Genomic DNA, 16,757 nt, shown 5'->3' with positions numbered 1-16,757 from the left:
TGGCCAGGACAAGGCTCAGCGCAGCCAGGGGCACGGCAAAGGAGAGAGCACATCCAGAACCCATTCCCAAAGGAAGCTGGCAGCTCTCCTGCCATCCCTGGCCCGTGTGAAGGGTGCTGGCATTTTGCCAACCTCTGTACCCACGGGCCTGTGGGTACATCTACCTACACCTACCTCACGACCAAGGTGGAGCTTCTGCAGGTGAAAGGCTGGCAGGGAGACACATACGGAAATGCATGGCCCTTCAGAGCCCTGGGAAGCACACAAGCATCTTGTCTTCTCCAGAGAGACTGCTCAATGGACTTGTGAAGGCAACAGCCTTGGTGCCATGAGGAGTCTGTTTATAAGGTGTGGGAGGTCCTGCGCTCAGGTGTCCGGGGGGATGTGGAATGGCACCTCTTGCTTGTTTTGTCTCCAAGGCCGCTCAGCAGGCTCTGCAGAGCAGGGCAGGGACCCAGCCAGCCCCTCCACCACATCCATCGGGAACCAGAACACCCCCAGGAGCCCTGCTTAGCCAGTTCATCCAAGCACTGAACTCAGAGCAGCACTTCTGACTGCTGCCCAGACCCCTCTGGGGACAGCCCAGCACAGCCCCTGCAGAGCTGGTAACCCCAGGAACGCTGCAGCTCACTCTGTGACATGCTGCAAGAATTGTCCTATGCTGCTACCAGTTCAGAGAGCTCAGGGGATGAGCAGCTCCACCCCTACCCCTCGTGGTTCACACCGGCATGCCTTTATCTCCATCCCAGACTTTATCTGCCGGGGCAATCACACAAAACCCTTTGGCAGCTGAGCCCTCTAAAATCTCCAAATGCTGAGGAAGGATGGTTTTGCTGTGCTGAAAACCCACGTGATTTCAGCAATCCCATTTCCAGAGCGGATAACCCGCTACACCAGTCCAAAGGAGTGGTGGGAATTCCTTACCTGGGTTTGGCTCCCAGGAGAGAGCTGCCTGGCCCGTGCCCTGGGTGCCCGGCAGGGCCGACCGGCAGGGCTGGCACGCGGGACCTGCCGCGCTCCCCTCCTCCTCCCCTGAGCCGGGCTCTGCTCCTTCACAGCGCCTTTAGGACACACTGACAAACTCCCTACAGCATCGGTGCTCCGTACACACACCTTCCTGTATCCACAGCGGCTGGCTTGCTGCAAGCTCACAACAGCACACTCGGCTTTTCCAAACCTTTCCTCCCCTTCCTCCTCGCCGTGAACCTGCCGTGACGGTGCCATCTGCAGCTGCCCCAAGTAGCACGAAAATGCTGCTTCAGGGCTGGCTAGAAATGACACCAGCTCGTGCTCTCCAGCAGATTTATCCCTTAGCTCAGTGTGCAATTTAATGGTTTCCTATTAAAAGCAGCACAGACACAAATCAGCGCAGGGTGGACCGGTTTGTTTTATACCTGCAGCCGTATTTCACCCGGGCATGCAGAGCAACTCTCCACGCACATAACAGGTCCTTTCCCTTGACCAGAGTGCCGACACTCTGGTTCTTCCTTGGCACACAGTTAATACCACTGGCTCATAAATCTCCTCCAGGAGCAGCAGGTAGATATGATCCAATGCGGCAATTCAGAAATGGCAGCTTGGTGGGTTGGGATTATTTCTGAGCAAGGGAAGATTCCCTGGCCAAGCTCTCACAGCCCCCACAGCCACGACCATCCCGGCCCCCCCGCTCGTGTCAGTCCTGGAGCATCATGTTATCAGCAGCAAACACAGCAAACATGCGGTTTTGTAAGATTATTGTGACGAGATTCAAACAAGAACCAATGCTAGGGGCACTGAGGGAATGAAGGGTTGCTCCTCCACAGGGAACAGAACCAAATCAAGAGCATTTCCATCACTGAAGATAACCCCCACCTTGTTCAATTGCCCACATCAGACTCATCTGCTCTAGGCTGCAGCTCAGGTCAAATTTTGACCTGCTCAGCTGCAGCCTCGTCTGGAAATGCAGCCCCCCCCGCTTCCACCACACATCTTCTGCAACAATTCACACACAGGACAAGGTCCCCAGGCCTTGCCAGCTTAGTTGGGAGAAGGAGAGAGGGTCACAAACCTGCTTTTCTTTTTTCTGTATTTTCATTATCATCAAATCTGGGATGAATGTTATTTCTGCAAGACACAACACAAGAAAAAATTCACAATAAAGAGACTGGTGAACCTGAGGTGCTCCATCCTTCCACATCACCCCTCCAAGAGGCCGAGCCAACCCCAGTGCCACTCAGAGCAACAGAGCTGCAGGACTGAAAGGCTCTCGGGGACAAGCTTGGGGACACCTGCTCTGCTGAGCCATGGCATGGAGCCCGACCACACATCTCTGCAGCTCGGTGCTACCTGAACCCCGCTGGGCAGGACCCACCTCACAGCCGCAGTCCCAGCATGAAGTGGTGCAGCCGGGGCCAGCGGAGATGCACGTCACCTCCCCAGAGCCCCAAAGCCACCCCGGCACCCCTGAGAGGTGTGTCGGCTGCTGCCAGCCCCGCTGCAGCAGAGGAACGCAGTAAACAAACCAGGCTCTGCCAAGCAGCAAAGACAGCAGGGAGAGACACGGAGAGGATGCAGGAGCTTGGGGCGGACTGCAAGCCCTCCTGCCAAGGAAGAGCTGCCAGGGGACGAGGACAGGGCAAGGAGGGGGCAGAGCTGTGCTGGCAGACACCATCTCCCCAGAAGCTGCAGCAGCCCCGGGGCAGGGCCAGGGGCCGGCGGTCCAGCCTGTGTCCCCCGCGCAGGAGGGGGAACTGCAGGTGAGGTGATTCCCAAGCAGCATCCCCCACCAGCCTGCCCAAGTCCAGCTCTTAGCAGCACCTTGGTGCCAGAGGCAGAACTGCCTGTGCAAACAGGTCCCCACACTGTCCCCCACTAGCGGGGGGGATCAAGGAGGGATCTATGGTGATGCAGCAATCCGAGAGCTCTCTGGGCCGAAGACTGTTCTGCAAGTGCCCTGCTCCACGGCTCAGCACCCTGCCCCCCGTGGCACCTTTTGGCTGGTCTCTCCCCACGGCCACAGCTCCCTGCAGGTGCTGCCCCAGCAGCTACACCCACACAGCACCCAGCACCTCTGTGCACTGACACCCACCCCAGCGTGCGGCCGGCGGGCGAGCGGACACGCAGCTGCCCAGGCCCGATTCCTCTGGACTGGGCGTAGGTTGGACATTGCCAGACGCAGGAGAACGCCGGGCCCAGCACTTCCCTCCTGCCGCTGCTGTGTCGGTAGGAAGGCCAGGAGCAGCCCCGCCACACATGGGGCGATCGGCACCGATCCCGGGTGGATGGGGGTTGCTGCAGTTCCCCAGGATGAACACACTCACCAGCCACAGTCAAGGTGACACAGTGAGGTGACAGCCCCATGTGCTCCCCACAACAGGCCCAGCCACAGTACACTTGACGGAGCTGCTGGGGTTTGCCCAGAGCACCCTGCTCCAGGCAATAGAGGCTTTTTGGGGAGCCGACCCCAAGCAGTTGTCTGCTCCCACAGTGCGAGCAACAGGCACTAAAGAGCCCAGAACATTTTATAAGGGATTTAGATACAAATCCCACAAACACCCGCCTCTTGCTCCCCTCCCATACCACACAAACCCCACACCACAAGCCACAGCAACACAGGAGCCTCCCACGCAGCTGCTGGATGAATTCTGCATGTCAGTGCTGGTCCATGGCTCATGCCCACCACACCACGGAGAAGACGCAAAGCCTTCTTACTCTGATCCCAGCTACATGGCACAGGCCAGCCCAGCGTGTCTCACATATAGGTCAGGCTTGGTGGCAGTAAGGCACCCAGTGCCACCAGCTGACTGGGGAGGAGTTTGATGGCATCTGTGGACAGGATGACACAAAATTTCTTTCTCATGACTGCTCCTGCCAGCCCCTCCTGTACCCCCAAAACGTGCCCCAGAAGGGCTGCAGGACACAGGGCTGCTGCAGCTCACAATCCTGCCGGGCTCCAGCAGAGAGCAGCCCCATCCCAAGGGTTTGCTCGGAGCCAGAAGTGTTGGAGATCTGGGTTTGGTTCAGCTTTCACAGAGGCCTCTGGGCTGCAGAAGACTCCAAAATGCTCACTCACCCTCCCCACCAGCAGCACGGGAGCACACTGGCCTTGGCTCCCCAGCCCCTCCTGCGCCCAGCAGGTCCTGCCAGGGCCCAGCCGGCCCCTCGGCTCCCAGGGTGGGAGATGTTCTTGCCCTGCCTCTGCTTCCCAGCCTTTCACTCACGGATTTTCTTCTGGAGTAACCCAGAGAATGGATCCTGGGAAGGAGAAAGGACGTGGTCTACAAGGCAGCAGTTCAGCACCACTTCTGGCAAGTAAAAGCAACATTAAATCCCTCAGTACCCTCAAGTCCCTCAGTACCAGGCTAGCCCGGGCTAGAAGTCTTATCCCATGGCTTACAAGGGCTTGCTTCTGTCACTCAGCTCTGGGTTTTCAGGGCTTTTTTTTGTCAAAATGAAACAAACCTCAGACATTGTGGATCACACACATTTAGTGGCCTAGGTCCAACACGCTCCCCACCTGTGCACGGTGGTAGCACAGCAGCGGAGCAAGAGGGCTGAGGGGTGCCAGGAAGCCCAATGTGACAGTGAGCAAGTGGCCCAGCCCTGCGGCCTTTGCAGAGCCCAGGCAAGGGCTGGGGACCCGCTGCCATCAGCCCTGGTGGCTCAGCCCCACAGCGCCGGCATCCGCTGCTGCGCCTCCTGTCACTGCGCAGGCACCACCCTGCCTGGCACTGCGCAGGCACCCAGCCCTCGGGCGAAGGTGGGTTCAGAGCAGGCACTGGGCAGGACGGTGCCTGCAGGCAGGGAAGGGCAGCCAGTGCTACCAGCAAGTTGCGCAGGGAAGGAGCTTCAGACCTTGCTTCATGAACAGCAAGAAGGAAGGCAGGCAGAGGCAGGCTGTGCATGGACAGGAGCCGGCAGCAGGTTTGTGCCGCAGGCCCGGTGCTCCGTGGAGGGGCCGTGCAGAGCTGGGATGTTCCTGGGCTCCCCAGAGGAAGGAGAGCCGGGTGCTGCTGCCCCAGAGCCCTCTCCCACAGCCTGCTGTTCTCCTTCCCGGGCACCCCTGCACCAGGCTGCGGTTGGGCTAGGCTGCACGTTCCTAAAATCCGTTTTTCCCAGGGAGCACACAAGGACTCACCTGCACACACATGGCTCGTGAACAACTCTGCCCAGGTTCTAGTACTGGGGAAGGGCTGCTGCAGTTCCCGGAGCACGCGGGCGGCAGAGCCCCTGGCTCCAGCGCGGTGCAAGAGGCACAGCAGCGCAGCTACCGGGCTGGCCAAGCCACGGCTGGCAGCGCCGGCACACAGCAACCGAGAAGGAGCTGCTGGCCAGCCCGCTGGCACGCTCCGAATGAGCACTGGGGCAACGGGGGACAAGGGCACAGGTTCAAGAGAGGACACGGGAGAGCAGAGCATGAGGTTTCTCTGTGACCGAAGCAGAGCGGTCACTTCTCAGCACACACCTCTGCTTCTACTCAGATTCACACCCATGGGTGAAGGGTGGGAGGCCAGAGCTGGGCTGGAGAGGTGTCCCGCACAGTGCCGCCCCCGCTGCCCGCAGCAGACAGCGAACCGGCTGTGTCCCCTCTCCTCTAGGTAGCAAGGGCTGCCCGCAGCTGCAAACGGAGCCACTCCAGCCCCTGGCAGGGAAAGGGCGCAGGAGGCCTCAGCACAGGGCACAGCCCAGGACAGACTGTGCCCTGACAGCGCCCAGTATCAGCCACAGCCCAGGACAGACAGGAACGGAGCGGGCAGACACCCACCCAGCTCCCTCCCAAAGCGCCAAGAGTAAACATGCACAGGTTCTCCTTCTGTCTGTCCTCACATACAGCAGCCTGAACATGCCAAGCTCTACGCAGGCATCACCGGCTCTGTTCACGTCCCACCACTGGAGCTCAGCTGCTCGGCACAGCGAGCGGTGCCAGGGCCAGGCCAGCCCCAGGGCAGGGCCGTCCCTCGCTCTGCAGCGGCCCGAACCAGCAGTCCTCTGTTGCAGCTGGCAACAGCCACACAACAGTATCACCCCACCATACACCCATGTATTTCCTTAACACTGAGGCCAGTGTGTGCATCTGTTGTGATAAAACAAGGCTGGGATACCAGTTAGACCCAGAGGACTTGGTTTAACAGAATCACCTACTCTGACCATGTGCCAAGTCACTGAGTGCAAGGAGAGGCCCAGCACAGCCCGTGCGGGTGTCAGGAGCTGGTCTCCCCGCACACAGGGGACACAGCACCCGAGTCCCCAGCGGCCCCTGCAGCTCCCGGGGTGAGGTGCCATCCTGGGGTGTACAAGGCAGCGTGAGACTCTGTGCTGGCCAGGGAGCAGAGCCCCTGCGGCCAGTTGTGAATCCAGGGAACCCGGGGCAGTTAATACATCCCATTGTTGAAAATCCTGGTGGAGCAAGGATGTCCTGTCATCCCCTCTTAGGGGACAAGCTGGAGAGGAGGAAAGGAACACATTCATGGCTGCATGTGCTGTGGTCTGCCTGCTGCATCCAGAGCATCTCTCCTGGCCTCAGAGCCAGGAACTTGTCCAGCATCCTGAAGGGAAACACCACCTGCCAGGGAGCACCACCACACTGCCATGTGGATATATACATTGAGAACTCCACTTAACTAGCCATTTCCATGCTAATTAAGTATTTGCAGATTAAAGAGAAACTCTAATCTCAAATGAGACAGCCCAATTTTCTAAATGAGCTTACAGTTTTCATATGGAGATCAACATGTTCTCACTAGCACATCATGCAAGCGCTCCAGGCTGCTAGATTCAGCTTTATTGCCACTGTCACAAGTGGGGAGTTTTTATTCTCCATGCTCAAGTTTTTATGCCTTTTTAACCCAAGATAATTGATGCACGTCCCACACCAGCACTGCCAGCCGGCAACACTCCCAGCAGCAGGCGCTCACGCCTAACGGCGAGTCACAGAATGTTGGGATTGGAAGGGAGCTCAAAAGATCATCTAGTCCAATCCCCCAAGTCCTCCCCACTGAGGCTGTGGCGCTGTATCCCCCGCACCGCGCATGGCCGAGCACAGGGACCCGGCACCCCGCGCGGCCAGGCTGACCGTGCGCTCGCGAGCTGTCTTGTGGCATTTGAGGAGACGAGCGAAGCGGTCTGAAAGCTGTGTTTTGTCCCTCCACACGAGCAGACCAGCTCGCTGTGGCACAGCCTCTACCAAGCATCTGCTGCTAGCAATGACGTTTTCAGTTACGCAATTTGGGGCACATCAGGTTACTACCCTCCTCCCTTGGATTTATTTTTATTGTTCTGAAAGCACAAGACATCCCTACGACAGACCGAGCCCACATCATGCCAGAATTTCCTGTGGCTCCTGCCTTGGCTCCTCCAGGAGCTGCAGCATCTCTGCACAAGTCAAAAACATCATCAGAAATTCCACATCTGAGCCAACACCAACCCAAGCCCAAGCAGTGACCGTGTGCTCTCCCCCTCTACCAGCCTCCCCACACGCGTGGCCAAGCTCTCCGCTGCAGCTGGAGGACGGATTTTCCCAGTTCCTCTGAACTGGGAGGCTGAGGGTCGTTGACACGTGGCTCATGTGCCACCAGAACCCTGCAGACACGCAGCGCTCTCCCGCCACGCAGCCCTGGACACCGGTCCTGCAGCACAAACACACACAAGCGCCCTGTGAGAGCAACCACAGTTAATTGGGGGGGCCAATCATCTACCCATCAGCACACATCCCCAGGGAGTGGTTCACCCCCGTTTTCCCTCAGAAACGGGAGATCTTCTCAAGATGATCTTCAACTGGAGGGGCGTTGAAAATGAGCTGAGAGCAAAGGGAAAGAGAAGCTGCAGTAACCTGTAAAGTGACAGATCTCCTCTAGGGCTAGAGGAGAACTTTTAACACGTGTTCCAGAAACACCTTTCGAGGAGGAGGTCAATGTGTGAAGGAAAACCAATAAAGCACTCACAGGGATATACCCAAAGGCACGTGTGAGCTTGGCCTGGATCAGCCCCAGCACTCGCAGGGCTGGAGCCTTGGCCATCCCGAACCTCCCAGCACCCATGTGGCACATTAACTCATTCATGTTAGCAGAGACGAAGGAAAACAACATTTTGAGAGCGCAGCCCTCAGGAGAGGCCGTGTGCTCGGGCTGCATTCAGCACTGCCACAGACAGCCCTGAGCAGCCCAGGACACAGCCGGCACAGCCGGGCCACCGCTCTGGATGCTTTTCAAGACTGTACCTGATGGAAAGACAGACTGTGGATTCCTACATACTGTTGCACGTCAGAAGGAGAGGAGGGTCCTGGCACAAAAGTCAAAGCGCCTTTCCAAACCTTCCACCACACAACATGTCTCCACACCAAAGCATCCGGTTTCTTGCTTGCTCAACACCATCTGCTGAAAATACAGCTCCGAGCAAACAAAACACACACTTGTGTACTCACCCTCAAGTGCAATCTGCGACTGATGCAGGAGCCAGGCAACGTAAGCAGAACACTGAGTGTTCTGGAGAACACTCCATTTGTACATGCAGCTGCTGCAGCACCATCAGAGCAGGAACATGCACCCCTGCACCCGGCCTGCAGAGAGACCCTGAGGAGCATGAGAAGCACCTGGATGAAGCAGAGCCAGGAGATGTTCTGAGCAGCGGGTACACCCCTCTGTACCTGGTGGGAGCAGGTACCAAGTGTACAGCACCCAACGAGTAGCTGGATCCACCCCTGCGCCCAGCAGAAAAGGTACGAATGCAAAGACCAAGCGCAGGATCCTGGCGTTCGGGGCCGGCAGGACCAGCTCGCTCCAGAGAGCCATCCCCACCAGCTCCCCAGAGCTCGCTCTGCCCAGCCGCCTGCAGCACCTCCCTGTTCCTCTTTGGGCACCCCACAGGTCCCGCCCAGCACCCCAAGGTTGAGAGCACTTCTGCAAACACAGTGGCGAGCTGAGGCTGTTCAGAGCACCCTCGGCACAGCCTCCCACAGCAAAGATGTTACAGCTACACAGGCAACACATCCTTCCCGGCTCATACAAAGCTCTGAAGCAAAGCAGTAGGTGCTCAGACAGGACCAAACCACCTTGGAGAGGTAAGTTCCATGGGCCGCAGTTCTCCACGCACCTTCCTCCATTATTTTAAACCACCATGTTCCCTTAAAATTCACTGCTCAGTTGACGGCCCAGCCTGGCTGTGCATTCCCTCTCCCCAGGCAACTTCCAACAGCCAAGCTACAGCACCGTTCAGCAGCAAAGCCGCTGTCAGGGCCATCCATATGTCACACAGCATGTCCCTGCTCCCGTGTGCTTTGGAGAGCCTCCTCTCACAGCTCTCCCCAGAGCTCCCGCCAGGGCCAGCGCTGGAAAAGGACGCTTGGCTTTCTGCACCTGTCTTGCTTGTCTCTTCCTATTATTTACTATATTTATATCCTGTACAGGGGACTAAAATGAGCACACAGGCAGCCCCACACTGTAAAACCAGGAGGAATGCCGTGCGCGGCTGGAGCCCGCTCCCTGCCGCTGCTCCACATGCCTGGGGCTGTGCTTTGAGGAAGGCCGGCCTGAAGTCAGAGAGGACTGAAGCTGAAAATAATGCGGCACTCGCCCTTTCTGCACTCAACCCCCAGGAAAATCCAAGACAAAGCTCAGCCTGGAGTCATCAGCAATTTCACGGCACATCCGATGCTCCCAAGAGCTGGCGTGACTGGCAACCACTGGGGCTGGGGAAGGCTTGGAGAGGCCTGTGCCAGACAGATGGCAAGGCACAGCTCCTCTCCAGCCCAGGGGACGCTGGGACCCTGTCCTGTGTGCCACCACATCTCGCTCCAGAGCACGCTGCCCACAGGAGGTCCCCTGCAGCCAGCCCCACCAAGAATAGCCCTTTTTTTCTCCAACTGTGCTGAGCCATCCCCCGGTGAGACAGTATCCCAGCATTTCACTGAGCCTCTGGAAGCGCCTCCCCAGCCACGCTGCTGCCCAGGGCAGGGGCCAGCCCAGGAGGACATGTCACAGCCCCTCCGCGAGTCCGACCCACCCGCAGTTACTGCAAGGTCAGGCTGACCCACTCAGCTCCACATCTGTCCAAAGAGCTGAACACATCCTACATATCACTGTGACCATCCAGTCTGAGAAGTCCTGGGGCCAACAGCAGGGCTGGGTGCTCCGAGCGTGCCCCCGTGTCCCCACGGGCATCCACCCGCAGCGTCCGGGCACGGCCATCGCGGTGCATGGCGAGGCCCCTACAGAAATACTGCGACACCGCTGGGTCTGCACGGCTGTAAGAAATGTTGCAAGTCACAGCTGGAAGCAGGAAATCCAGAAGACAAACTGCCACAGGACACCAAAGAATTCCTAGTATGTGGTTTGCAAAAATAGTCACAATGTTAGCAACCAGTAAGCAGCGTTACAACAAGCAGCTCTTCAGGGTCCCCATTTACCCACCAATTAGGTCTCAGATAACCTCAGACATATCCCATCACAGTCTCAAATCATGACCCAAAGAAGTCCACAATTTAATGGGATAAGCCAGGTTTTGAAACGTTAGACAACAAAGTTTCAAACATAGTTCTGTAACATTAATTTCATTTACATAGCGCAGAGCCAGTGGTCTGTAACCACAGCAAGCAGCATTGTTCTGCGGCTTCTGTTCGTCTGGAAGATGGTTGCTGCAACACCCAGCTCCCTCCGAAGAGTGGCCAGGAGGACAAACAATGCAGCGGCCAGGGGTGCACAAAGCTCCCAGACAGCTACAAACCGTGCGTCAGCCCCCACTGACCTTGCTTCCAAAACTGATGGTGTTTAATACTACCGCAGGAGAATACATCATTTCTAATACTCCTCCCATCACCCTGTGTGACAGCGAGCTCTGTGTGAAGTTCGCTCATACATCCAGCTCACTTTGGGGACCGCGGTTCTTCATGCAGCAGGGACAAGGCTGCGCTGGTGGGGACGTGCGGCAGGAGAGCCCCGCGGCACCAGCACCCCCGGCTGCTCACGGGACCCATGGGGGCAGCCCACAGCCCGGGCTCCTGCCTGCTCCCCCCAGAACCCAGCCCCAGTCCTGGGGGTGCTCAGCCCCCAACCCAGGACCTGGCCCAGGCCAGCTGTTAGCTCCGAGAATAGCTCAGATCAGCTGCAGAGGATCAAATAATTGCCCCAGGGATGGGAAGCACCAACTATTTCCAGCTTCCTGGGAGCGTTGCTGGGCTGGGCGAGCAGGCAGGGGTGCGGCGCAGTGCTGGCCACCCACCCCGCCAGGACAGCTGGCAACTTGTTACGCTCTTTCAAGGTCTTGTTTTATCCAAAAAAAAGAAAGGGTTTCGGAGAGGTTTTAACCCTCAGGCTCGCTTTCTTGAAACAATTTTCCAGACTCGGAGGCTGCAGTCACGTCAGGAAAACATAAAATATGCAGATTTTCCAGCAGAGGCACAATCCTGACATCTCCACCCGCCCTCCCAGAGCAGCAGAGAGCGGCACCCGGGAGAAAGGGGCAGGCAGCGGGGCAGGCAGCAGAGGGACAGGCAGAGGGGCAGACAGTGGGGGAGGCAGAGGGGCAGGCAGCGCAGGGGCAGGCAGAGGGGCAGACAGCAGAGGGGCAGGGAGAAGGGCAGGCAGCACAGGGGCAGGCAGAGGGGCAGGCAGTGTGATGGGCAGGGAGAAGGGCAGGCCGGCAGAGGGGCAGTGTGAAGGGCAGGCAGAGGGGCAGGCAGGCAGAGGGGCAGGCAGCAGAGGGGCAGTGTGACGGGCAGGCAGAGGGGCAGGCAGCAGAGGGGCAGGCAGCAGAGGGGCAGTGTGATGGGCAGGCAGGCGGGCAGGCAGGCAGAGGGGCACTGTGATGGGCAGGCAGTGTGATGGGCAGGCAGTGTGATGGGCAGGCAGAGGGGCAGGCAGCAGAGGGGCAGGCAGCAGAGGGGCACTGTGATGGGCAGGCAGTGTGATGGGCAGGCAGCAGGGCAGGCAGCAGAGGGGCAGGCAGCAGAGGGGCAGTGTGAAGGGCAGGCAGCAGGGCAGGCAGAGGGGCAGGCAGCAGAGGGGCAGTGTGATGGGCGGACAGCACTGCTGACCACACGCCGAGGGGCCAGCCGGGGTCAGAGCCTGTGCCCCCATCACAGGCACTCAGCAACCTGCTGGTGGCTCCTTTTCCGTGAAAACTTTGCAGGTCACCCTTAGAAGCCAAACGAGAGCCCTGGAACTTCTTTACAGGCTGCAAACTGAGCTGTGCCCATAAAGCTGCTCTCTGCGGCAGGGAGCGATGCCAGCAGTGCTGCTGCCACCCCGCAGGCCAGCACCTCTCCCCGCTCCAGGATCCCGCGGTCCAGGATGCTCATGGGCCTGGGCTGCATCTCAACCACACCTCCTCACGTCTCAAGAGGATATTTAAAGGACAGCAGTGGAAGCACTCAAAAGCACAAGCACTATTAATTGAACTCCTGTAGGTGGCTGTTACATGGGAGAAGCCTTGCCCACCGATGCTGCACGGCAGCAGCAATACCAGCAGCCAAACCAAAGCCGGATCCAACGCCGCGCAGGAGCAGCAGCCTCCCCAACCGGCCCGGCAGGAGAGGAAGGGGAAAGGGAAGCAAGTGAATGTTGCACAATCCCTGTCTGACCACTCAACTTTGAGAGAGCAGTTTTCTGACTTTAAAAAAATTAATTTCAGAAATCTGCACATAAAATCTTAAGGAACCCCGTTACCAGCAAGCCTGGGGAACGGGAGCTCTGGGTGCACAGGCCAGGCAGGGGAGTGAGGCTGCACAAGCACTGCCAAAGCAAAGTGAGAGCTGCCAAAACACCTGGCCCAGGCGAAGACTCATCTGACAGCCCTTGTCTGGGGTTCAGATGTAAAATTAAGGTTAGAGTCAAGAGAAAGATAAAAGCTGCAGCTCAAGAGGGGCTGGGGGGGATGACTAGATGAAAGTGGCAGCTGCTAAAAGACCTGGGCTTGCAGAAACCTTCCCCAAGGATGATCTTGTGCAGTATTCAGCCATAAGGTTAGGGTTGGGAGGAGGCCGAGACAAAGTGCAGAGCTGCAGCTGGAATGGGGCAAGAAAGGGGCTGCAAAAGTACTTGGCAGCTGCCAAGAGGCCTGGGCTGGGAGGAATCACTGGTCCAGGTAATCAGTAGGAGACTTCTCCACAGCTTCCCAGGAGAATCAGGGTTCTGGCTAAGAAAAAGCAAAGCCAGAGGTGCAGTGACAGTGGGGTGAGGGAGGGCTTGCCCGAGCAAAGCGGGGCTGCGAGGGGCCTCACCTGGGAGAAAGTTTTCATGGGGGAAACTGCTGGGGCTTGGCTTAGGCTCAGCTGGAAAGCCAGGGTTGGGGCTCAGAGAAAGGCCGGAGCTCAGGTGGGGATGGCCAAGGACTGCCAGGGGGACTGCCAAGGGCTCTGGGCTGGGAAATGGCTCAGGGGCCTTGCCTAGAGCCCAGCTGGAAACAGCTCCTCAGGCCGGCACCGAGAGGGGACACTGGCAGCTGGGCTGAGGCTGGAAAGGGCATGGGGACCCGGGGTGGGAGACACCTTGCACCAGGACAGGGCTGGGAGAACCTTCCTGACAGCCCAGCAGGCAAAGGAGGGTTCAGGTGGAGAAGCAGAAAGCCTGGTCTGGCTGCTGGAGCCAAGCTGGAAAGGTGCTGTCAAGAGTCCTGGGCTGAGAGGAAGCTTTGGAGTGAGCCATGGATTAGGGGTCTTCCCAACGGTTCCTCACACAAAAAAGGAGACAGGGTTGAGTGGAGAGCTTAGAGCTGAGCCTGGCTGGGCCCAGCAGCCGAGCAGGGGCTACCGAGAGAGCTGGGCTGGGTAAAGTTCCCATCTGGGAAAGGCTGTGGGGCCTTTTCTTTTGTTCCACGGGAAAATGAGAGCTAGAGCCAGGGTTAGGGCTGGCAGAAATCTTTCTGCTGGGTTTCCATGTCTCAGGATCAGATGAGAACTAGGGTTAAGGCTGACAGAAAGCAAAAGCCTAGGGTTTCAGTTGGAACAAGCTTAGAAATGGGCTGCCGAAGATTGGTTCAGGTTGCTCAGAGACCTTGTCTGGGAATCATCTCTTGTCAAAAGGTTCAGCTGCACATCAGGGTAACACTGAAGAGAAAGTCTAGAGAAGCAACTGGAGCAGGGATGGAAATGGGCCAGGGTGAGGAGAAACCCTCGGTCTGGAAACGGCTCAGCAGCTTCTCTACAGCTCCCCCTGGAAAGGGAGAGTCGGGGCTGAGATAAAGGCCGGAGCTGCAGAGAGCAGGCTGGGAAGGGGCTGCCGAACGGGAAGGGCCAGGAGAGCAGCGCTAGGAGGTCTGGTCTGCAGCACAGCGCCAGGGCCAGCGAGGCCGGGGCTGCGGGACGGAGCTCCCGCGGCGGGCGGGAACCGGCTGCCAGGACACTTGGCATGGGAGAAATGTTTACCTGCGCAGCACCCGGGGGTTCCTGCCTAAGGCTCAGCAGAAGGATGAGGACCAGGTGAGAGAGAAAGAGGATTTCTCTATTTAAGGTAACACAAAGTCAGGGTAACAGGCTTCTGCCCTCCGTCAATCAGGTGCAAAGGGAACGGAGCAAAGCGACAAACGGCATTTTAAAAAATCAAGTGTTTATTTTCGGAGGTTGGTGCTTTGCTGAGGCTGGCTGAATTTTTACAAGGACAGGTAAAAGATCAAATTTTGCCTTTTTCTGTAACCTCTTCATCAAAAACAACATCCGTTCTCGTTGAAACCTTACAAAAAAGGCCGCCCGAGGCAAAGATTTGCACTGCAAAGATTTGCACTGCAAAGCAGTGAGAGCCAGACAAGGATTATTCTGACTGCGCAGAGGAGCTTCATCGCAGAGAGCACCACCACCTAAGAGTGAATTACATTAAAACGTATCTTGCGGGAACGAGCTGTAATTAGACTGGCCCACAAGTCTGAAGGTCTCCACAGCCAACGAGCTGCAAACAGGGCATGTGTTAACAAGCAGAAGAGGACTGTGCCCACAGGTCATGTATTCCAAGAGCAGGCAGCGGGATGAGTCTGCGCCATCCAAGTCGCTCTCAGCTGACGTCCTCTGTGCCTTTTAGGAGGCTGCTGGTGGGCTCTCACATCTGAAACTCAGTAGATTTTGCAGTGCATCCTCCAAAAAAGGCTGGGCTAAGAGTTCTCCGGTCACCAAGACACCTGGCAACAAGGTGCCCTGCATGTAATAATACATACACAGGAGAGGATCAGCCAAACAGGGCCAGTTCTTGGGGTCCCAAGAGGACAAGTGCTTTGGTGGAACAGTGCAGGGGGTGAAGCTTTGGTTTAGTTGTGGGCCCCTCATGCCAAGAAAGGCCTTGAGGTGCTGGAGCAAGTTGAGAGAAGGGAACGGAGCTGGTGAGGGGCTGGAGCACAAGTGTGATGGAGCGGCTGAGGGACCTGGGGGTTCAGCTGGAGAACAGGAGCTGAGGGGAGACCTTCTGATCTCTGAACTGCCTGAAAGGAGCTTGGAGCCAGGGGGGTCGGGCTCTGCTCCCCAGGAACAAGCGCCAGGAGCAGAGGAAACGGCCTCAAGTTGCGCCAGGGGAGGTTGAGGTTGGATGTGGGAACAATTTCTTCCCCAAAGGGCTGTGGGGCATTGGAACAGGCTGCCCAGGGCAGTGCTGGAGTCACCAGCCCTGGAGAGGGTCAAGATGTGTAGGTGTGGTGCTTAGGGACATTATTTTGTGGTGGACTTGGTAGTGTTGGGTTGACAGCTGGACTCAACAATCTTAAGGGTCTTTTCTAAGGTAAAATGTTTCTATGGTTCACAAAAACTGGGAATAGTTCCCAAAACCAGTAAGGCACATCCAGAGTCAGGGGTTGCCCCTGTATTTCCCCTGGGACACATTCAGCCTTGCCTCAGCCCTTCCCTCTCCCCAGCTCCTGCATGTGTTCCCAAGATGACTTCAGACGTGCAAGCACAATCCCCGCGGCCAGGCTGGCACTCCCCCGTGCAGACTTGACACCCCTTCAAGCGTTCTGCACCCCAAAGGGGGCAGATGCTCCAACAGCCCCTCAGTCACAGACACACCAATGCACTTCAGAAAGTAAGTTTTATTCATAGCCTTTATCCAAAGAGCAACTTTCACTTCCTGCAGGGAAATCACATCTGCAGTGTGGTGAGGAGGGTGGGAGTCAGCAGCTTTGAACACAGTCCTGCTTCTGCTCTGCCTTTGCTTCCCAGCTCTGGTCCCCAGGCCCTGTCCCCAGACTTGTCACCAACAAGCAAAACAGCTACAAACTCAGACAAAGCAGAGGCCTCAGCATCTGCAGAAACTGATGGCATTTGCCCAAGAAAGCTCTTTATTCAGCACAGCAGCACTGACAAGGTTTTTTTTGCTTTATTAGAGCACATCCCTGCAGCACAGCACCATGATCAGCTGCCTGCAAGAGGCAGGTGGCTTCCTTCTTAAAAGGGAAAAAGAACAGATTTTATCTGTAGAAATAAGCTGCAGCCAGGAAACAACGTGCGCAGTTAAAACAAAAATCAACACCCAGCCATCAGATCCTTAGAGATTACGGATCCTCTTCAGAAGGATGAACAAAAGGGGCATGTGGCCGCCTCCAAGTGTGAAGCACAACAGGAGCCAGGATTCAAAGCGCAACCAGGGCTCACAAGTCACCTCTTGAAGGACAAGGGGCACCCACAGACACAAGTGGGCCATCCACCTATGTGCCAGGAACACTGGGGATAATAGACTCAGAAAACCTGCACTCTTCCTTGTTGCTTTCTAAGCAGGAATTCTGCACTGAAGCCTCTCCAAGGCTGCCACAGCAAAGAGCAGAAACAGGCAGGAGCCTTGGGCTGCAGCCACAGGCACCATGAACAGTCACTTCTA

At 57.3% G+C, this 16,757-nt stretch overlaps 1 protein-coding gene across 17 annotated transcripts in view; it reads right to left on the bottom strand.

Annotated features, from left to right (window-relative positions):
* CHD6 (chromodomain helicase DNA binding protein 6) overlaps nt 1-16,757 on the bottom strand; it is an 88,028-nt gene that overhangs the window by 53,718 nt on the left and 17,553 nt on the right. For 12 of the 17 annotated variants that reach the window (XM_065032683.1, XM_065032682.1, XM_065032684.1 and 9 more), the window contains one exon: nt 2,048-2,103. The exons of the other annotated variants lie outside the window; for them this stretch is intronic. In XM_065032683.1, the coding sequence (XP_064888755.1) occupies nt 2,048-2,080 (33 nt within the window). In that variant the 5' untranslated portion in view covers nt 2,081-2,103. The remainder of the gene's footprint in view (nt 1-2,047; nt 2,104-16,757) is intronic. 17 annotated transcript variants of the gene reach the window in all.

The sequence above is a fragment of the Columba livia genome, chromosome 16, assembly GCF_036013475.1.
Source record: "Columba livia isolate bColLiv1 breed racing homer chromosome 16, bColLiv1.pat.W.v2, whole genome shotgun sequence".
In the NCBI taxonomy this organism is placed as follows: domain Eukaryota; kingdom Metazoa; phylum Chordata; class Aves; order Columbiformes; family Columbidae; genus Columba; species Columba livia.
Note: the sequence above shows the minus strand (reverse complement) of the source record. Positions and strands in the feature narration are given on the sequence as shown.